The sequence below is a fragment of the Cricetulus griseus genome, chromosome 3 (genome assembly GCF_003668045.3).
Source record: "Cricetulus griseus strain 17A/GY chromosome 3, alternate assembly CriGri-PICRH-1.0, whole genome shotgun sequence".
Taxonomy (NCBI): Eukaryota; Metazoa; Chordata; class Mammalia; order Rodentia; family Cricetidae; genus Cricetulus; species Cricetulus griseus.
The window spans coordinates 44853851-44877710 of NC_048596.1; the positions used below are offsets into that span (position 1 = coordinate 44853851).

The 23860-nt window shown below is 39.0% G+C and overlaps 1 protein-coding gene across 1 annotated transcript in view; it reads right to left on the reverse strand.

Annotated features, from left to right (window-relative positions):
- Positions 1-23860, reverse strand: part of Gnaq (guanine nucleotide binding protein, alpha q polypeptide) — a 239918-nt gene that overhangs the window by 145229 nt on the left and 70829 nt on the right. Inside the window, exon 2 of the mRNA NM_001244052.1 lies at positions 5387-5571. Coding sequence (NP_001230981.1) covers positions 5387-5571 — 185 coding nt within the window. The remainder of the gene's footprint in view (positions 1-5386; positions 5572-23860) is intronic.

Genomic DNA, 23860 nt, shown 5'->3' on the forward strand with positions numbered 1-23860 from the left:
ACAAACGACACCTGCCACCAAGCCTTATGATCTGAATTTGGTGGAAGGAGAGAAGCAATCCCTACAAGTTGTCCTCTGAACACACACATATGCCACAGCAAACATGCACTCCCATACAATAAGTGAATACAATCTTAAGAAGAAGGAAAAGAATACAGATTCCAGAAAGGAGTTTTTAAAACTGATAATTAATGGTTAAGAGTATTTGTTACCCAATCATGAAGACCAGTGATCAGTTCCCAGCAACCACATAACAAGCCAGGCATTCTATTCTGCAAATCCTTTTAACTATATCTGAGGCTACAATGCCTTTTTTTTTTTTTTTTTTTGGCCTCTGCAAATCCAAGGGCAGGTGCTCATGCACTCATGCGCATGTGCACACACACACCAGGTACACCTACACTCATAGAGACTACACATGCAAGTAAACTAAACTAAAATAGAGTAACTGATACAGTCACTAGAGATTCAGTATCAATTCAACTCCCCCAGAGAGTCCTGGAGATTGGAGAAAAAGTGGTCAATGAACCCAGAAAAAAATAGATTGACTGATCAAATTGGTCATGAAATGTTCCTCAATTCTTTTATTATTTTTCTGTTTTAAAGAAACCATAAAATTCTCAAAGACTTCATTAGCAAACTACCAACAACACTTACCCCAAATTTCTGTCTTATTCTGAACTTTGAACATTAAACTCCCCTGCATGAATGTAAATAGTATTTTTTATTTATTTACTTGAGTAATTTGAGACTTACATAGAAAGGGGAAAATACTAAGGAACTAGAGATACTTTCTAAACAAAATCTGTTTGTCTTTTTTTTTTTTTCCTATTTTTTTTTTTTTTTAAGGAAGGTCAAATTTCAAGAAAAGCTGGTGCTTCACACTGCATGAGAGTTCTAACCACAGCTGCCTCCCGGCAATTCTAAAACAGTAAGATCATCATGAGGGCAAGTTCCAGAAGGGATTTCAGACTGTCTAGTCCATCACTTGCTTTAACTTAACAGAAACTTTTCAAAAACCCATTCTCTTTTAAGCATGTCCAGATAAGAAGTGCTGTGCCTCCCTTGGCATCTCACCACAATGGTGGTCACTCAGAGGACAGCTCCCATAGATACTTCCTAAACTCAATCATACTGGCTAAGACATAAAGATGGAAGGTTAGCAGAATCATTCTCTCCATGACCACAATTCATTGAAGACTACCTTGACACTCACTGCAAAAATTTTAAAAGATTTTTACACGCACTATTTTTGGAACTTTAGATTCACCTTATCATCATTACCTGTCCCTGTGAGTGTCTGCCACCGCAGAAGCAGCCTGCCTCCACCGCCAAAGCAGTTGTATCATCCCCTGTAGCCATGTGCCTTTCCACCGTCAGCTATGTGACATATGCACCCTTTAAAAGTGCCCGCCAGGCATTTTTGCCTCTAGTTTCTCTTGCCTCTTACTCCTCTCCTTGTCTCCTTTCCTCTCTTGCCTGTTGCTCCTCTCTCACCTCTTCTTCCTCTTGTCTGTCTGCCTCTCTGGAGACCCCACCCTGACATGGCCTTTCACTCTTCCGCTCTTCCCCTCCCCAATTAAGCCTCTTGCACTAACTCTGCTGTGCATGATGTGTTTGCTTATTAGTGGCATACTTTGGCAAAGCCTACCGAAAGGTACCCATTATCACCTTTTCTTTTTACTTATCATTTCAATCCCACTTTCACATATAAGAAAAGTTAGGACCAACTACAAAGAAACTAAGATTTCTTCTGAACTATGAAAATCTCAAGATGGTTTAACTTTCCCATGCCTGGAGTCAAAAGCTGGCATATACTTGTCACAGTACACAGCTGTTACTGAGTCACCAGCCTCTTTGATCCCCTTCCCATCTTGTAACCCAGAGTAAGTTCAGAATAAGAAATTGTATTTTAGGGAAAATGCGAAGTAAACTCAGAGGTCTTGCATCTACCAAGAATTCACATGTCATTTCATGTTATAAATTGACAGTGTACTTTTGCAATAGAGATTTGTGAGCTGAGCCAGAATCATTTTCCTCCTTCCACTCGCAGTACCCAGATGTCCCCCAGGGACTGTCAATCACATTGACCAGACTTCCTTCCTCTGTCTAAAGAACTAGCAAAGAATCCAAGCTAGGCCAATACAATCCTTTCCCCAGGAATCTTGAGTCTGAAGTGAGTGATGAAAGACTGAAATTGGCTGATTTTCATCTCTCCCAAGGCCAGCCGTTCAGCTTCTTAGGCCTGCTGTGAGCTCACACCTTCAGAAGTTTTCTTCCTACATTCTGCTTCTGCAGCTTGCAATTCTTTGTCTCATCTGACTTTTCAGAGAGACAAATTAAAATATATGTCTGTTAGTTCTGTTTACAGGTGGAAATAATAGTTCTGTTTATATAGGTGGAAATCCCTACAGTGCAATCAGCCCATGATAATTCTGTGAACTAAGAAAATGCCCTTGTATTGTTGGTTTTCATTTTATTTGTTTATATTTTTTTTAAAGTAGCAATTTCTTATTCAGTTGATTGGAGGCAGGAACACAGTGATACAGCCTTCAGAATTTTGGCTACTTTTTCTCGGAAAATAGCTTTGAGGATCTTGAGGGTTTTTAAGTAAATGCAAAAATTTCAGAATAATTTAAATGGGTTTAATGTGGCCCTCTCCATTTTTAACAAATGTGTATGACTAGGTGTGGGTATGCATGTGTTGTGGGAGATTTTAACTGAATTCTGATACTCTTGAGACTGCCAATAAGTTTAACCTTGAATCGGAGGGGCAGAGTTAGCAACTGGCTGATCAGAATTAGCCATAGAAGTTTTGGAAGACCCAGGATACATATAGAGAGAAAAACAAAGTAGTAGGGAGGGACTTAGAAGTATTCAAAGGCCCTTTTGAATCAAGAAGGAGGGAGATGAGAGGTCACTGGTTGCTTCTCTGATCAATCAGGTTTTTACCCATATCTGACTCCCCAATTTTTATTGATAGAGGAATAACTAGATAAATGCTTCATGCATGCACATATGCAAGAGTGTGAAGGCCAGAAGACAGACAACCTTGCTACCACTCTCAGGGTCTCTCATTAAGCAGAAGCTTGCCAATTAAGCTAGCTGGCTGGCTAATGAGCCTTAAAGATCCTCCTGTCTTTGCCTCTGCAATGCTGGGATTGCATGCCTGTGTAACCATGCCTCAGTATTTTCTCCTGGAGTCTGAAGCGTGAACTCAGATCCTCATGATTGCAAGGCAAGAGCTTTACTGACTGAATCATCCCCCAAACCTACAGAGCTACCTTCCTGGGACATGTCTTCCTTGTTCTTAGGCACAAGGCAAGTGTTTTACTGACTGAATCACCCCCCACCCCCACCCCTAGGAAGCTACCTTCCTGGGACATGTTCTTCCTCATTCTTAGACACTGTAATTCTGGTCATCTTACTACCCCTCCTCTCAGAATGAAAAGGAAAAGCAGATGTCATCCTAACAAAGTCCTCAGGTACTCAGGCAAAGAGGACTGTAAGTAGACAAGTAGACAAAACCAGACAAATAAGTCTGGTCATCAGAACTTCAATACTAAACTTAGAAACCATGTAAGGCTGAGAATCCCTTGTCAGAAATACTTATACCAGAAACATTTTAGAGTTTCGATGTTTTTGATTTGGTAACATATGCATACATACAAGTATCTATCAGATGGGACTTTAAACAATGTCATTTCTTTTTCATTGTATGTACATAGCATGGTGGAAATTTTACACAGTTTTTTTTTCTGTTGTTGTTGTTGTTGTTGTTGTTTTAAGTAATTTTACTGAGTTTACACGAGGGACCAGCAAGAAGGCTCAGCAAGTAAAGGCACTTGCCATATATACTGACAACCTGAATTCAATCCCTAAGGACTCACTTGGTGGGGAAAGAGACTGATTCCTACAAGCTATCTATCCTTTGCCCTCTACAATGCACCATAACATTTGAGATCTTAGATTTTTCAGATCAGGGATGCTCAAAATTTAGAACAAAAGGAAAGATGGAATTGTAGTACAAGATGAGTCCTCAAATGTCATTTCATGTAACTATACCAAACTGGGTGCTTTTCTCTTGCAGAGACTGGCAATGGGACAGACTATAAATACTTTTACACTGTCTGATACCCTGACTTGACAGTTCACAGAAATCACAAATCAGCTGCAAAGGGATACCAGGTCCCCCTGCCTGGAGTGCTCTACTTAATGAGCAAAAGCCTCAGCTTTGTTTCTGACATGTTGGGGAAAATATAACCAAAGAGCATGCTTGCTTCCTGCAAGGTACCCTGCAATCTGACTGAGGAGATAATGCATGCACACATGAAGCAACCACAATAGGAATACAGGAACAACACCAACTGCCAAATCCAGACCTTCTTCTCCAAACTGTAACTTCAGACAATTCCCTAGCCACGCTAACTCAAAGGCAGTAGGCTGCTTCCTTTTTATTAACAACCAAATTCTAGACCAAGACAGAGAATGTAATCAAAAGAGCCTATCTGTGTAAGATGATGGAAATCTACTCTTTTAGAAAGAATTAAATAATGAAGTAATCTCATGGTTGACACTTTGCATAAGCAAGTTTTACTAAATGACAATCTTCTTTATCATTAGCTATGAACACTTGTATTCGGAGAAAGGACAAGATGATATTTATAAATAAACAACTCTAGATCACTGTGTGTTCAAAAGAAATCCTAAAACGTGTTCACTCAACTTAGGGTGGTTAGAAAGCAGCTCACCAATATATAAACAAGCTTATTTAGGAAAAAATTCCCCAATACAAGATAATGGGTACCTATACTCAAGAAAAAAATTAATCTTGGTTTGGTAAAAGTGTGCACAACTTACTGCAATTTATTACAAGCTGCTTCCTGAGTTTGGAATCCTTAGAATAGAGTAAGGCTTATAAAAAGACACACAGTGCTATGCCATCTGGTCCACAGCTTCTTCCATAGCCAGAAAAACTTCCCATTCAATGAAGTAACACTTAGGCAATATCAAAGGAAATTCCAATAGTGCTGTGGCATTCCAAAAGCTAGAAGCAATTTTGCAACTGTGAACAATTTCCTAGTATCAAACAGGCCAGATAGTTGGTTAGGTTACCTTTTGCTTTATAACATATACAAGTCAATAAGGTGGAGAGTGATAGAGGAAGCATGGACCTCTGGCTTCCACAGGAAGCACTTGGGCACCCTTGCATACACAGAGGGGAGGCAAAAGGGAGAGGAAGAGAGGAGAGGAGAGGAGATGGGGAGGGGGCACAGGAAGGAAGGAGAAGGGAATGAGTGCATTTCTAACACCTACTGTCCATTCTAGAAGTGCTAAGCCACCATTCATGAACCACTATGCCAAATGTCCCAATGAGTTCACTTACCTTATTGTGCTCATACTTGTATGGAATCTTGAGAGTGTCCATAGCTCTAATCATGGCCTGCATGGCGGTGAAGATGTTCTGATACACCAGTTTGGTAAAGCCCCTCTTGTCTTCATCAGAGTATCCGGAGCCATGGATGATCCTCATCTGCTTGATGAAGGTACTCTTGCCGCTCTCTCCTGTCCCTGGAATGGAAATGGCAGCAGCACATTAGATCACAACTAGGAAATTGCCTAGTTTTGCAGCCCCCAAAAGACCTGCTGAGAGAAGCAGCCATACAAAGCCTACCTACAGAGGACACTTAGAAAATCAGACCAGTGACGATCCATTTCAAAGGCAAATGAGCTCAAAAGCTATTCGAATCTTAGGAAACACCTGAGCATAAATCTACCAAACACCATTTGTAACCCTACACCTTTGAGAAATAAGCGCAACTGCATCACAGGACAAGGGAAAAGAACTGAAACTTGACAAAGCCCTTTCCCTGGGCATATCTGAAATGCATCCGGCACTCTGGAAATAGTGATAACATTATACTGAAACACTTCAGAAATAAACAAGGGAAGAACTAAAACCTAAGACATTTTACTCCAGTCTGGAACTGGGGCAAAATAGGCAACAGATTCCTGTTAGACCAGAACACAGGTTATACTCTGGACAACAGTATTCACAGTGTTTATTTCCAGGGCCTGTCACTCATGAGAAACAACAAATTACTGTTAGTACATGTTTTTCTTCTCTTCACCATCTTCAATATACATTTTTAAATTTAAAACTGTCACATTTCTGAACACAAGTGCCTTTGTCCTGTCCTTTTCCACTCCCCAACAATGTAAAGAACATAAAAAAAAAACACTATGAATATTTAAATATGAAAGAACAGAATGAGAAGTGACAGCCTTCCTCCCAACAAGTCTGCTAAGAACAGGAAGAGAAGGAAAAAGGGAGCGAGGGAGGGAGGGAGGGAGAGAAGGGAGGGAGGGAGGGAGGGAGGGAGGAGGGGGAGAAGGGACTAAGCAAGAACTGCAAATGCACCCTCATTCCATTCTGCTTTTCTGATGCTTATAGACTTTATTACTATCTTCATAAACGATCAAGAAAATTCAAATAAATACTAAATTTTTTTACTGAAGTGTCTTAACTGTCAGGCAATACAGAACCCTCAGACGTTACAGTGGAAGGTGCTTCTGGACCCAGTGTTCTACTCTAGGTGGTTTGTTTACTTATTTATTTCATGTGTATGGTACCATGCACAAACATGTGTGTTGAGGCCCAACGTGGATGTCAGGGATTGTCTGCTCAATCTCCTCCATATTCACTGAGGCAGGTTCTTGCAATTGAACCCAGAGCTCACAGATTTCACTAACATAACTAGCCAGCCTATTCTAAGGATCCCTTCTCACCTTTGGGGCCTCGAATTTACAATTTACTAGGAGTAGGGATCTGAGCACCAGTCCTCACACTTGTGTAGCTCAGGCTGTATACACTGAGCCATGTCCCCAGACTGCCCTATGACTTTTAATGGGGTGATATAGAACACCTTGAAATATAAGCTTTCACACTGAAATGTGAAAACTAGTTCACATTTACGTGGTGTTAATTCAAAAATTATAATGCCCACCACAAATACCAAATATCTGAAAATGTTTATCTCCAGTAAAAATGCAGCCACAAATTAGTAATTTTTATTATTAATCTACATTTTATAGATTTATTAATTATATTCTACATTATTAATCTACAATTTATAGAAACTAGTACCATTACTTTCTTAAGCAATTAAAAAGATACAAGAAAAAAAAAGTTTAAGATATTTGCTTTTTATTACTGTCCCCATCCAAGGACTTGTTCTTGAAGGCAGACTGTAGACATGACCATCATAGCTCTGCCAGTCCTTTATACTACAAAAATGGCAGAGATTTTTCTTTTAGAGAAAAAAAAAAGTGTATACACGTGTGTGAATGTGTTTATGTACATGTGAAGGGAGTGCCCAAGGAGGCCAGATATTTCCTGGGAGTTGAATTCAGATTCTCTGTAGGAATATCAAGAGCTAAGAGCTCCTAACTACTGAGTCATCTGTTCAGTGCCAAAGATTTTAATTTTTAATGATGTGTTGGGGGGTGGGTTTGTGTTTGTGGGTGGATGTAGATGCCGAGGGAGGCCAGATGAGGGAGCCAGGTCACATGGACCTGAAATTATAGACAGTTATGAACCACCTGACATGGGTGCTGGAAACTGAACTTGGGTTCTCTGCAAGGGCAGCATGTGTTCTTAACCCACCACTGAACCATCTCTCCAGCCCCAAGAGATCTTAATTTGTAAGATTTATGAAAAGGAAAAAAGCAAAGAGAGTCAGGAAGTAGGGCCCTTTCCTCTTGGTCATTTGAAAAATCTTTACATGATTACCCTTTAAATAAAAAGATAAACAATTCATGAAATATGAGCTACACTGGCTTGTGTTTCTTTAGATCATTTTAGGCAAGAGCAGCCAATATTTGTCATCTCTTTGGATATATTCCTAGAGCCCTTAAAATAATAATAATAATAATAATAATAATAATAATAATAATAATAATTACATTGATAATTTAATACAATATTAATAGATTATAATTTATTATATGCTTGTTTATTTAATATAATTAATATTGATGATGATGATGATGATGATGATTTCCTATTGCCAGAAACAGAACCAGGGCTCCTTTCCCCTTCCCATATTATTGGGTGCTACCCTGAGAGCTGCCAGGCACAGGTTTCATGAACATCCTGGCCTTTGACTTACACTTACAGCTTAGCCAAAACAAGACAGAGGCAGCAGTGAGAAAGCGGGAGTCACAGTCCTACAGTAACTACTCAAATGTGCAATGGCCCCCTCACCAGACCACAAGCTACTGTTAAGTAGTCCCTCCATATGGCTTTCCTCTCTTGAGATTTTGTCTCTTACTAGCCCTTCCTACCTACATCTGGCCCACACTTTTATAAATCGCTCCTCAGTTACTGAGTGGAAGTGTGTCAAATGGTTGTGGCCAGAACTGACTACAAACCTAAAGGAAAACAGAGGACAATTAAATGATGGACAGGAATTGCTCTAGAAGCTTTTCTATGAGTTACTCTCTGGTTTGTCAAGTACAACATTTTCAGCACTTCAATCTCAAGACACTCTTCTGAAGGTCAACTGTGATGAAGAAAACCCAGCTAAAATGTGAAAAAGCTCAAACCAGAATTCCAGGCTTGAGTCTCCCCTCAGCACTAAGAAACATAGTAATTAATTAAACCTATTAGACAGATGGTGTGCATCTGTACACAGAACCCCCCTACATTCATATTCTCTCTCTCTCTCTCTCTCTCTCTCTCTCTCTCTCTCTCTCTCTCTCTCTCTCTCTCTCTCTCTCTCTCTCTCTCACACACACACACACACACACACACACACACACACCACAAAGGACACAGTGATTTGTGCTTTCTGGCACCTCTTTTGTAAACAAAACAAAGAAATTTGTACACATCCTTTATACTTTACCAAGCACTCTTGAGACACGCTAAGTTCTGTCCTGTCAAACGTCACTGATATGGATGTCTGAATCATCATCCTACTGCCCTGCTATTTTTTGCTACACCAAACATCTCCCATCAATCATAGAATTTAATAATATTTAACAAGCAAGACAACATTCAGCAGGATGTGAGACCCATGAGAAACCTGCTTTCTCCTTCAGTAATTCACAATGAACATGGCTAGAAAATGTCCCTATAAGCATTGCTTGTATATTCAGGAACATACTCTGCATTTCTTATACTAGCTCCTCCACATACTCAGACCTAAGAACCATGCTATATATTAAAAGGCCATTTCATCTAGCATTTATAAGTGGCTGCAAAGAACACTATGCTTTTTCTTCTCCACTCCCTGAATCAGGATAAAGAACACAAGAGTATTCTCTACTTCACTCAGCATCACTTGTCATCAGAACAAACATTAAACACACATTTAACACCCTACAATGGAGTACATGGCTTGGTAGGATGATATATATATATCACACACACACCCCTCTCCTACCCTCAATGTTCACAGTTTGGGTTTTATTAAGATCTTTTCAACACAACCAAAACCTACAGAGTCTGCCACAATTCTTAATTTTTTCATCCAATTCACAGGAAGCATTCATACACTTATGCTAATTATTCTGCCAATTTGCATGATGTGATCTGCAAATGGTTTTGTCAAAAATGACTTTCAAATCTAATCATGTATTATCTGAAGGGTCATGAATTAGCATTTATTACTGAAATGCAATCATAGATTTAGTGGTTTGCTCTCCCTAATTAGCATTTTTGTTGAACTCATTGGTTCTGTCTCACACTCAGACTACCTTCTGTACTACTCTCTTATAAAAGAGCAGCCAATGCACAATCACACACCCACAAGCATTCCTCAATGCTCTGAAAATGCAGCTCCTACTGTGCCTGTTCTCAAGAACTTGGTGCCCATATACACACAAGGATCCAGCAGAACAAACACTGACATTACCAAGAACCCTAACACTCCAGCTATTCATCTTCCACCCTCAGAGAAAAACCGGAGACACCTAGGAGGACTTCTCAACAGGCTGAAGTCCATCCACACCACTTCTAGGGGTTTTTAGATTCTGTAGATAAAAATGCCAAACACAGTCAGGAAAACTGTAGTATTGAAGACTGTACAGTGAATACATTCATTCCATACTGTCAGGGCCTTCCTTGACTGTATTTAGAGATTGTGAAGTCTACATCTAAAGCCCTAGAATGAATATTAAGGCTGAGGCCAAATATCCCGACCCCACCCTCCTAATTGGCCAGCTCCCAGGTAAAGAGAGAGAAACAAAATGCAAGGCTCATGAAGCTGAGTTACAAGCCAATGAATTGTTTCAGGTCCACTGGGATAAGCCAGGAATATAAAGCATGGAATCTCAGGCCCAGCAAGCCGAACTTGAGCTACTTCCATGTAAACTTGGACAAAGTAGAGCCAGATACTTCAAGGATGAATTTCTAACAAGGAGCATATTACCCACCCACAACCTGGGAAGAATTAATGGAAAACAGTAAGATAAATGTGGTCAAACTCTGAGTCAAATGCAATCCGTGTGTTGTCCACACTCCAGGCAAACTACTTGGAAATGTACATTCCGCCTTCAGTGTTTGCTCCCCTCACACAGGGAACCTGCATTTGAACCTGGGCAGCTCTTACAAAGTCATTCAAACTTCTCTTCACACAACTGTCCTTCAAGACAAGGGCTGGTGTATGCAATCATTTATGACCAGTGGAGTCTTGCAGAAACTACTAGACAGTTTTTAAAATATAGCAGAAAAAAATAACTAAATTTAGTATCATCAATTACGAGTAGAAACTAAATGGACCAGGAAGTTTAGTAATAGCTAATCTAGTTAAGTTGTTTTCAAAAAATAGGCAGACAAAGTGCATTGAAATTTCAGCTATTTATTGGAAATATTTTGGAGATTATTTGGCCCTAGTTTCTGAAAATAGTTAAAACCTCATGGAAAAGTTATCTGATAGTCACTGTAAGGCTCACCAAAGTGCATATATGTCCTTGGGAGGGAGGAGGGATGGAGGGAGGAGGGATGGAGGGAGGCAGGAAGGGAAGGAGGTGCAGGCCAAGGGGCAACATCAGACAGTATTCCTCAGAAGTCGTTTATGATTTTTTTAGAGTAAGTCTCTTAGGCTGGAACTTGCCAAGTAGGTGAGCGGGTGGCCGGCCAGCTCCAGGGATCCACATGTTCAAAGTACCAATGCTGACACAAACACACAGGACCACAACTGCCTGGCTTTAACATGGGCTGGAGATCAGACTGTGATCCTCATGTGTATCAGGTAAACACTTTAGAAACTGGGCTATCTCCAAGCCCTACTGCTCTTGCTTTCTTTCTTTTTGTTTTTTGTTTGCTTGTTTGAGGTTTTGTGGGGGGGTTGTTTGTTTTTGTTTTTTGAGGCAGAGTTTCTCTGTGTTGTCCTGGCTGTCCTGAAACTTGCTTTGTAGACCAGGCTGGCCTTGAACTCAGAGATCCACCCTGCCCATCAGTCTTTCTGATGTGCCCATGGTAAGAATTTGTGCACTAAAATAATGAACATCAAAAGCCAGGCATGGCTGCAGATGTCTGTAATCCCAACACTTTGGAAGTAAAGGCTAGAAGAACACCCATTCTCAAGAATGATATATTCTACAGAATGAATTCTAGGCCAGTCTGAGCTACACAGCAAGACTCTTGTCTCAAAGAAACAAAAACAAACAATAAAACTAACATGACTGTCTAAATACACTAAAAGCCCTGAATGTATATACTTTTAAATAGTGGATGAGCACTATCTCATTTTTTTTTAATTTAAAAAACCAGTTATAGTTTGGAGAACAGAAAGCATCTTCATAGTAAAGCTTTATGGGAAGTCCTATACACCCATCTGCTCACCTTCCCACCTTCCTGCCCTAGAAGCCCATAGGTACTACTTGAGAGAAAACTTTCAAGCCCAGAAATCACTGGTTTTACAGAAGAGGAAATGACTCATTCAAGGAATCTTCTAGTTGACAGTTTATCAGGAAAAAGATAGACTAGAACCTACCACAGCCTCCTCTCTGTGAAAGGCTCCTGACCTTATACCCATATCCACTGAACTATCTCCCTACATATCAAAGTTAATATTCATCCTAGAAAATACTTCTAAAATTAGAACATTTTAGATATTTCTTTCCAGTTTCTTTTTCTAGGTAAACGACTTTTGTTTTTTGTTTTGTTTTGTTGTTGTTGTTTTTTTCTGTCCTTGAACAATGCTATATTGTTTCTATTTGCCATCTGTGGTAAGTATTCCATGATACTAGTTATGGGTTTTTTTTTGGAAATTATTAGTGACTATCTGAAAGGCTGTCATAAGGATGTACAGTACTTAACAATTCCCCTGGCATAAGGCATTCTGAGTGTTTCCAACTCCTTGACTTGTATAAATAAGGAACACCCAAAAAAAGCTATGGCCAACTCTACTTCCAAAGAGGTGTAAAGGGTCAGCACAGACACTCGCACAAGTACAACCTCTGGGACAGAGCTGGGTTCATACAGTTGTACTCCTCCTCCTGGCCCACCTCCAGCACTAAATTTTTAGATACCTAAAATTTAAGAAAAAGTAAACTTTATTTTAATTTATATATTCACTTATAATAAACATGTTCTAAACTTTTCTTGCCTGTATTGCTTCTCTGAACTTATCTTTACTTAAAATGTCATTGAAAGAATTACTTTCTTTGTTATTTCACTGCACAGTTTTGTTTTTAAGGTGAAATTGGTGCTTGGGCACAAGCATTTCCCTAATTTGACATCTTTTTATTTACTGATTTAAAAATTGGTGTATACATTTCTCACTTATTGAGTTTACTCATCTATTTTCCTCTGATTTCTTTCATTTATTTGTGTTATTAAAAGTCTCAAACACATAGATATTATTTTATGAAAGGTTTATACTTTATACTTTCTCTCTTTATATTAATGTGTGATGTGTAGTGTATTTCATTTCATAACTCAACAATTTTTCACAAATCCAGTCTACATTCTAACCAGAGTGAGGTGTCCAACCTGAATACAAGACTGTTGCATGTCCCCTTACCTGATCAGAAATGTTGAGCAATTAAACACATGGGCTGGAGGTTGGGGATGTGTTCAGTTAGTGAAGAGCTCGGCTCACATACAGGAAGACCTGGATTGATCTACATAAAACAAGCATGGTAACCCACACCTGTAATCCCAGAATTTGGGAAGCAGAGTTAGAAGGATCAGAAAATCAAGGTTATCCTCAACTACACAACAAAGTTTGAAGCTAGCCTGGGATATATGAGACCATATCTCGTAAATAAATAAACTGAATATATGAACCACACTGAGTCTTATGACAGCATCACGCAAATTCATCCTTTATTTCCTTCCTGGTAAACTTAGCTAATGACACTTCCATCACTGACTTTTGCTGACTGCACATTTACATAATGATGTACTCCAAAGAAAGGATTGCAGAAAAAAATATTCCAGAATGTTAACATTTCTAATCTCCTCTCAGCTTTATAAATCTATCTGTACCGACATGGTATATACTATGTATCACTAACCACTCTAGGACATGGTATATATTATGCATTGTTAATCACTCTAGGACATCTTATATATTGTGTATCGTTAACTAATCTAGGACATGGTATATACTATGCATCCCTTAACTACTCTGGTTCCTCCTATTGACACATTTCTGGCTATGGGTAAGTTCATACTTTGTGGAAGCCTATGTTCTCATGCGCACACTCTAGTCCTCTCTAGGGTACAGCCCAACCCTCCACAATCTCTGCAACTGCAGTTGTTAAACCTCAATGTCTATTTTGTCTTTTTGCTATATTCATTAGTAGATGCTTTTTGCCTCCTGGCTTGGCATTTATCACAGACTCTGGCCATAAACTCACACTCTAAAGGGTGACAGCAAAACCAGCATGGGAGATGCATTCTTCCTATAAATCTCAGTAACTTCAACATACAATATTTTTCCTATGAGAATTTTCACTTAAACGATGTGTTTTGCAGCTTCCATTTGGCATATGTGAACTGCCATTATCACTACTCTTTTGCTTCAGAGGCATTATTAAGTAAGGTTACCTCAATACAAACACTGATTTTACTTTACCACAGTCAATCAGATAACTGAGATATTACTAAATACCTAACAAGATGATAGCATATACTGAGTGGATACATGGGACAAAGGTATGATTAACATCACACAGCAAGCGAGGGTAGAGGCGTGACACTACATCCTGTTACTTTGAACAGTATATAACAAAATACAAATTATTCATTTCTGGAGTTTCCCACTTAGTATTTTTAGGCCTCAGATAACCAAACTGCAGAAAGAGAAATCCCAGATAAGGAGAGAAACTACTGCCAGTTTTCAATTAGTTAACACATGTTAAAAAGTATCTGCTATGTAAAAATCAATATATACTACATAAAATTAAAATGTAAAATCAAATGGAAAAATTAGAAAATATTAATACAAGCCTGGGTAGAGTACAAAAAGAAAAAAACACCAACTCTGAGAAACATTATTTTAAAAGTCAAAACAGTCCAAAAGGATGCAGATTGAACAAACCAACACAAGACTACATAGTGCTGACTTGAAATGTGCTGTAAATGCAAGGGAGGACATTTTCAATTTTTATCCTGCAAGTATTTTCCTCACCTCGCCCTAGTCTTGGCCCTGATACAATTCTCTAGTCCTCAAATTCTGAGGTAATGATCTACAGAATATTAGTATTAAACACCATGCTTAGACATGTGCGGCTCAAACCATGCCTTCATCGTTTTATTGAGTTTGTACATGATAGTCTTTCAAACTTCTAGGACACAAGGCACTGTTGCCTTAACAAAGAGAACACTAGGAGTTGAATGTAGCAATACACTCCTATAATCCCAATACTCCAGAAACTGACGGAAAGGGACGGTGAGTTCAACGCAGCACAACTATACAAAGAGATCTTGTGTGAACTTTTCCTTGGGAGACAAACAGATAGCTATTCTCCCTAGTGAGTTTAATTGTGGTTATTTATGAAAGCATGGATAAGGAAAAAGAGCATAGGCAACTTCTGAGCCACTACATCACTAAAGATGCTGACTAAAGATGCCCTTCCCACCTCCATGACAGAAAGCTCATCACCCTACTCCTGAGCAGGTCCCATATGGGCAATCACAGCTACTGCTTAAAGGGCCATGCTGGGCCCAGAGGGCAGCAAATATGCACATGATATATGGTGACAGATGAAGAATAAAATATTAGTAGGTGATGGGTACTATGCATTTAACAACTAAAAGTGATTGGACATAATCACTGGTTGGACATAATAGCACAAGTCTTTAATCCCAGCACTCAGGAACAGAGGCAGGCAGATAGATCTCTGTGAGTTCAAGGCCAGTCTGGTTTATATAGTGAATTCTAGGATAGGCAGGACTAGATAGTGAAACTCTGTCTTAAAGAAAGAAAAAAAGTGTTGTTCCTTTTAGAGACCAGGGAACAACTTTTTAAAAAGGTACACTGACACTAATGTCTGAATATCCAAGATTCCACCACAACATTATTAGGAAATACCATTCCAGGCTGTGGAGTGGCTAAGGTGAAATCAGTGTGGGGTGGAACTTAGCTGTAGGGTTAAAAGGAAGGCAGAGGGCCAATGTGCCCAAGACAGGGTGAGAAGGAGGCAGGAGGCTTTCAGGAGAAAGACCCGAGTGGCAGAGACAGTGTTCAAGGAACATAGACTGTTATAGATCAGGAAACACGTTCAAAAAAACTTTAAAGCACCCAAAAAAAAAAAAAAAAAAAAAAAAAGGAAGCAGACCACACAGCTTGGAGAGTCTTGAAAGGTAAAGGACATGTTCTGCTGTGTTCAGAATGGGTGGTAAGACCAAGTTAGTAGGGTACTCCAGTGATCCAAGCAAAAAGCAATGGGAATTTAGAGCGAGAGCGAGATGGCAGGAGAATGGATATGTAATATTCTAGATTAGAGATGGATGGGATGTGGATGGTAAGGGTTCAAAGTGGGAGAAACCTGACATCCTAGATGGATAAAGATAACACAGTATAGAGAAGCCCATGGTGGAGACTGTGGAGAAAGAGTGCATTCAGCCGGTACTGTAAACTCATTCCAAGGAAAAGCCTTACCTATACTATAAGGTCTGCAGCATTGATGTGGAAGATAACCACAACCTAGAGGATATGGTTTATGTCCCATATGCTCAAACAAAGGCAAGAACATGGCCATTACTGAGCTCCTTCTGTTAATAGATGAGTCAGAGTGATTGCAAAGCCAGGGTTACAATTGTATTTCCTGAGATAAATATCCTTAGCTAACAAAGATATTGTGATCTCTAAGTTTCATATACATTTATTTATAATGCGACAACACTGCTATGAACCCACTTCTTTACAGAAAGCAAGCACTCCACTAATGTTATTTGGAATGCATGAAGGGATCATGAAAATACCAAGTCAAAATAATAACTACATTTTAAGAAAAGAAAACTCTTCAGACTAAATATTCCCCCACAGAATTTAGCATTGATTTTTTTTTCATAAAATAAAAAGCATGAATGCATTCGATCTGGATTTTTGGGTCACACATAAATGTATCCCTTTAAGAAGGAAGTGGGCAGGAAATGGTGACGTGTGTTCCAGGAAACTACGTGCAGCCCTCAGTGAGCACTACCTAAGGGCAGGTCACGTGGCCCTTCCTGAAGCAAGCAGCATACCTGCAGCAAGGGACAAGCCCAAGGTGGACCTGACATGCCAATTTCCATCTTCACATTCATCAACTCAGCCACAAGCAGGCATATAGCATAGACAGCCTCCACCTGAGCAGGGCCCTCCTAGCCCCTAACCCAGGACCCATATGGCTTCTGGAAGCTGACAGAGAGCAAATGGGCCTGAGGAACACTAAGGGTTCTCACTGGATTCAGATTTTATTATTTCCCTTGTCTATATATTGTTTTACAATCTTAGAAACCACTAGTTATGATTTTCTCATAAAAAAATGTCAACCTATTATTTAATATACACTCAAATTATCAACTCAAAGGAACTGAAAACTATAGTAGAGTTTCAAGATGTCCAACAGAAATATGAGTCACTTTGAGCCTGTAAAAATAATTATCCTTTAAGACAATCTTAATCCTTAAGATTAAGGTGCAAGAGGTAAAAGTCAATCCAATTAAGGCAATGATCTAGGATGTCTCAATAGATAGACAAGAGCTCAGATTGAAGAATTTGGCATGCTTTGTTTGATTGAACACCAATGATTTCAAATGGCACTAAAAATACTAAGAAGGACTTGTATGTGCTCCAAGACTGCCTAGTAGAGACAATGTACAAAGGGATTGGAAAATGGAATTTGTTATGGAAAAACAGAATTGTTAAATCTACTCCTATGCAACAGTTATTGATGAACATTGTCCACGTGGCAATTGAGATTAGCGAAAGTGAAAATTTTTAGGAGGAACCTGATGAAACAGACCTATAATAATGATCAAAAATATCAGTACCTATGAGGCATTACTATTAATAATATTAGTAACAATAATATCATCCAGCAAGGATTCTTGGCTAATACTGAACATTATTTGGAACACAAAGATAGCGAAAGGTTAATTTTAGAGAATCTAGTAACTACAGTGTGGAAAGATGAACTAGCAATCACTGAGTTCTCATTTCCTCTAGAACAGCAGTTCTCGCCTATAGGTCACAAACCCTTCAGGGAGCAAATAACCGTGACAACAGAGTTGGGGCAGGGCTTCAAACCCAAAGCTGTCACCCACAACCGACATTAGAATACTGACTTTTTTATCCTGTTGTTTACCTACAGCTTTCCCAATTATATTTACCAGCTACTTCTTTTTAATCGAATGGAATAACTGATAAAATATTCTGCTATCCCACAAAAATGCGATGAGAATATGGAGATGGGAAAACCTTCCCTGATGATGTAGTCTTTAAAACCTATGACTCCTTAAGAGCACTGAGAAATCAAGGACAATCAGGAAACAGAGACAGACCTGTTTCAAGATATGTGTGTGTGTGTGCATGCTTAAGGTAATTAAGACACTGCTGATTTTATTTCATTATAAAAAAAATAAACTTAGAAAAATAGCAGCACAACTGAGATAATTCATATACTACCCAACTGATCCATTTAAGCATATAACTTAATGATAGTACATATGCAGGTACCCATCTCCATTAGCAACTTTAGAACATTCTTTTTGTGGGTAATAAATGTTCTAATGGGTTATCAAGCAGGTAACGACTAGAAATAGCGATTAGTTAGCTATATAAGCTACTTGCTAGATGAATTTCCTTTCCCTTGACCATTTTCTTCTCTAACACATAAAAGTGAATGTAATTAACATCCTAGGTTGATATAAATGGGCAGTTCACTTCTCCAAGAAAGACCCAGAAAAAAAGAAATGTGCCCAAAAAAGTTCCTGGTGTGTGGTCCAGGCAGAATGTATGGGTCTGAATTGTAGAGTGAAAATGGACCAGAATTAAGGATTTAACATTGAAAGGACAGGCTATGGCTGTGCTGTGTGGTGGGTGGAACAGGGATGAGATGAGTGCAAGAGAATATCACAGCTCCATTGTAGGAGTTGGAGAAAATGGTAGTAGCATGCTTAGCCCGCCCATCAGAAGATGCCAAAGAAAATGTGTTGCTTTAGTAACTGCATTCATCTACAGGGCACAGCAGCTTGAGTACAGCTCTAGAAACCTGTCTCCTGTGCCTGTGGTAGAAAAACACTGTGCAGCATGTACAGCTGAACGAACATTCAGCCAGGGGTCAAAGCATGGGACACCTGATGCCAGGTTTAAGATGGAAGGAGCAGATGGTACAAAGTAGGTAGGACTGGGAAGGCCCACTGTCCAATCTGAACAAATGAGGAATGTGTAAGCCAGGAGGGGCTGTGTGTGAGGACTGTCCAGGATACCTGAAGATGGGAACAAACAGATCAAGTGGATCTTGCCCAGGACCTCTTTCCTAGTGTTCTCCTATATCAAGTGAGCCCCTGTGCATTCCTAATGAGTAAAAGAAAGAAGGGTGAGGACGATCCTAGAAATGCTAGCATAGACACATAATATATGTGATCTTTTATGGCAATGGCCACTGCATTTTGCCTCAGAACCTCCTCCACTGAGGGAGAAGTAAACTTTTAAACTGTGTTAATTCGGGCAGTGGCTAGGAATGAGTCATATGCCTTCAGTTTGAGCAGAAAGTATGTCCCTATATCACAAAGAACAAAACATGTTTCTTCACACCTCCCAAGGAGACTTAGTCATCTTACTTGAAAGTCAATTATTTTTATTAAACTTACCTAAAATTTTGGAAGGGCTCAATTGATATCCCAAACTACTGCTGAGTGTAGATTCATGCAATTTTACTAGTTTGGGACGGTATAAACCATAAGTGATTCAAAACACTAAATAAAATCCACCCTCTTTCCTCTCCCAATTTATCCCCAGAAACCCATAACCTAAACTACAAATCACTTGGGGGGATCATTACAGAAATTTAATTTCAACCTAATTTTAAACTAATTAGACTGTCCTATAAAAACTCTAAGTCTTCAAATACACTGCATAAAAGGAACACCTCTAGTTGTGGGTTGGGTACTCTGAGACATGGTTATTGAATTCTTTTTTTTTTTTTTTTTCCTGGTTTTTTGAGACAGGGTTTCTCTGTGTAGCTTTGGAGCCTATCCTGGCACTCGCTCTGGAGACCAGGCTAGCCTCGAACTCACAGAGATCCACCTGCCTCTGCCTCCCAAGTGCTGGGATTAAAGGCGTGTGCCACCAACGCCCGGCGGTTAATGAACTCTTATCCACATCAAGAATTACAAGACCAGGTGGCAAACTTAGGACACAATTATTTTTTTCAAGCAAATCAAATAAATTAAGTCTGATTGCAATAATTCACATTAAGCATTCCCTTCTACTCAATAGATCAAGCTGGCCATATAATTTATCATCTCTAACAGATAACTTTTGAGAGTAGAGGGAATACTAATAAAAATTATGTTAAAATACTAGGTACAAAGCATGGCAATGAGAGTCAAACTGGGATGTATATATGAGTGCCCTGTTGACAGCATATCCTGGAATGAAAGAGACTTGAGAGAGCACCATGAACAAAATCATAAAGCTAATTGCATACAGGTTATCGGATGAAAACGAGAAAGATCACTGGTACAATACTCCTCAGAGCACGTAGGTCTACAACACAAGAATAAAAAGCTATGGGGTGGCACCACCCAGAAGTGACCCACGTCTTACAGACCTAGTCTGGAACCTTAACTGTAAGAAAAAGAAATCACCTCATTTATTTAGCCTTTGTCTGCTCCTAGATAATATAAGATTATGTGACTATAAAACAAAAGTTAGCAAAGCTAACTAAAAATTTAGAAGGGAAATTTAACTAGAAATTAGAAGACTGTATTAATTGGGAAACAGAAGACTTTATTACTTTTCTCATTGCTGTGACCAAATAAATCCTTTACAAGAAGCTACTTTAGGGAAAAATAGTTTATTTTGGTTTGCAGTTTGATTTATCTATTTTTTTGTTTTTTTAAAAGATTTTATTTGTTTATTATGTAAACAGCATTCTGCTTCCATGTATATCTGCGCATCAGAAGAGGGCACCAGATCTCATAACGGATGGTTGTGAGCCACCACGTGGTTGCTGGGAATTGAACTCAGGACCTCCGGAAAAGCAGCCAGTGCTCTTAACCTCTGAGCCACCTCTCCAGCCCCAATTTATCTATTTTTTTTATCTGCACTCGTGATATATATATATATATATATATATATATATATATATATATATATATATGCACATATGCGAGATCCCCTGAAACTAGAGTTACAGAGAGCTGTGAGCTGCTGGGAATTGAACCCGGCTCCTCTGGAAGAACAGTCAGTACTCTTAACTGCTGAGCCATCTCTACAGGCACCTTAAATAAATAAAATAAAATTTATTGATTTGCAGTTTGAATGGGCACAGTACATCGTGGTGGCAGCAAGAGTGTATGGCCACTGTCACACTGCATGTGTAGCCTGCAAGCAGAAAGCAGACAGGAAGTAATTCCAAGCTATAAATGTTAAAGGCCAGTCCCAAGAAGGAACTCACTTCCTTCAGCAAGACTCTACCTCCTAAAGCTCTGTAACCTTCCAAAAGATCAGCACCAGCTGGAAAGCAAGGATTTCACAATCACACCACAGCAATGACTGACAGGATAATTCTGTCAAAAAGTAACAGCACTCTCAGAAATGAGACTCCACAAACTTACCACTGTGTCAGCTCAGGTCATGGAGGAAATTCTGAAATGTATGTGAGCAAAAATATTTACAAAAGAACAAAAAGAATTCATAGCAATGGGAGGACAAGGAGATGGAGGAGGAAAAATAAATATGTAAAGTGTTTGAAAATCACATTTTAAAAAGGAGGAAGGGGCTGCATGAGCTCTGATGTTAGGAGAACTTGCCTAGCATGAAAAAGGTCCTGGATGTGATCCCCAAGACTGCATGAACTAGGTGTGTGCACAACCGGAATTCCAGCCCTTGAAAGTAGAGGTAGGAGAAATGAGAAGTCCAAGGTTGTCTTGTCTGCATAGGGCCAGCATGGATTGTATGAGAACTTTACAATTTTTTAAAGCCAATAACGAAAAATGCAATCAAAACTATTTTAATGACTAATTCAGAAATGTTATCAAATAAGATAATTACAAGTCACATAGCAGTAATACACTGCTGTCTGTATGGATGGGAAACATATCTAGAAATGACAACATTCAGGATTCTGAAGCCTAAGGGGAAAGTGGCATTCTACATACCAGTGCAGGAAACACAGGTATCCACAACGCTTTTCAGCGAACTCGAGTCACAGCTATGACACATTCAAATACTACCACACACTTCTGCATTAGTAATTCTACTCTAAGAAATGTTACACAAGGGAATATATAATTAGCAAATGTTGGCTACAAGATATGTGTCATGCAGTTAATTAAAAACATTAAAAATTAAAACCTAAACGTTCAACAATGGAGAACAGTAAATAATAAAACTGTATGATGGTTGACCATAGGGCCATAGAAAATGGTACTTACTATATTTTATTAAATAGCCAAGTGTAGATTCAAAGTCCTTATGTAAACATGCTTTAAAAAAATTTACACATATATATACGCATAACATTACATAGAAAGGGGTAGGGTGAAACTATTTATAATAAAATGTTAAAATTAATTATATCTACGTGGTAGAATGAGACATTTCTCATTTCCTTTGGCTAACTTACGTTTTCCCAATTTAGCTAATTTAAAAGGTATAACTTTCTAAAATAAAAAAATGTTAAAGATTGAAAAGTCTACATTCTGCCTCATTTCAGGGGACTTTACCTTGTAGTGTGACAGACATAGTAACAGAGCTGAATATCATGTCCTTTAAGTCAGAAGACAGCAAACATAATGTGGTTTAGAGAAAATATACATGAAAGCCTTAAAAATGGCCACACATTCTAAAGGATGATCATATTAGCACACCATCTGTAAGACATCCCAGAATTAAGCCCCACGTTGTTTACTAATAATTTACAGTGGCTAATCCACCATTCTGAGAACCATGAAGTCATCACAAAATGGCTATCTAAGAGCATAAAGGAGCAGGCACACATGTAGTTTAAAGCCTTGGTCCTTTTTCTGATACTCAAACATGTGGTTTTGACCCCAGCCTCATGGAGCACAGCTATAACCCAAGCACTCAGGCAGCTGAGGTGGGAAGACTAAGTATTTGAGCTACATAGCAAGTTCTAGACCAGGCTGTGCTAATCAGTGAAAATCTGTCTCAAAAAATAAAACCAAAAGTCAACTTTGAGCAGCCACAAGTTAAAATCCACAATTCTCTCATATTCAATAAGCTGAGCTGATAAATGTCCAATATTTTCTCTTTGTACAATAATACAGATCTCTAATATATACAAAGCTACCCAAGTAAAGCTTCATTTCCTCTACCATATAGACAAACACATGGGGAAAAAAAATGGAGTACCTTTATGAAGAACAACTTATCTTTTACTTTAAAGCTGCCCCAGATCATATTAAGAAAATATCAGGAAAATTCTTTCTAAGAACATTTTACAGTAAAAGAATGTTCATTATGTAGAAGAGGAGAAACAGACAGGAAGTATAAACCTTAACAAGCAAGGTCTATATACAGTATTTTATAGTTTTTATAGCAGGGATCATGAATCTTCAGTCATACACAGCCATGTGTCTTTACCATACCATCACAATCAAGCTACTTCATAATGTTGCATCTATGAGAGGCAGACTGTCGTCTAACCCATTCTTGAAGGTACTCCAATCATCTGTGTGTCATCAAGGTGCTTCATCTCATATTCAGACACCAACAACAACACCCCTAGGCTAGATACAAAACTCACAGCCCTTCCTGGGAGCTTCATTGGTCCTTCATATAAGTCTTTCAATTGCTAGGGTACTGGTCCAACCTCATTCATTATTATGTAAAAGGAAATCTGCTATTCTGATACGAACTAATGTAAGAATAGCTATGACATGCAGCTCATCTTCATAATAAGTAAATTGGCAATAAAGAGGACTCTCTCTCTCCCTCTCCCTCTCTTTCCCCGCTCTGGTTTTTTGAGACAGGGTTTCTCTGTGGCTTCGGAGGCTGTCCTGGAACTAGCTCTTGTAGACCAGGCTGGCCTGGAATTCACAGAGATCCACCTGTCTACACCTCCCAAGTGCTGGGATTAAAGGAATGTGCCACCACCGCCCAGCTGACACTTTGTCTCTTTAAAGCGACTACAAACCCAGGGCTTCCTGATGGTGACACCTGTG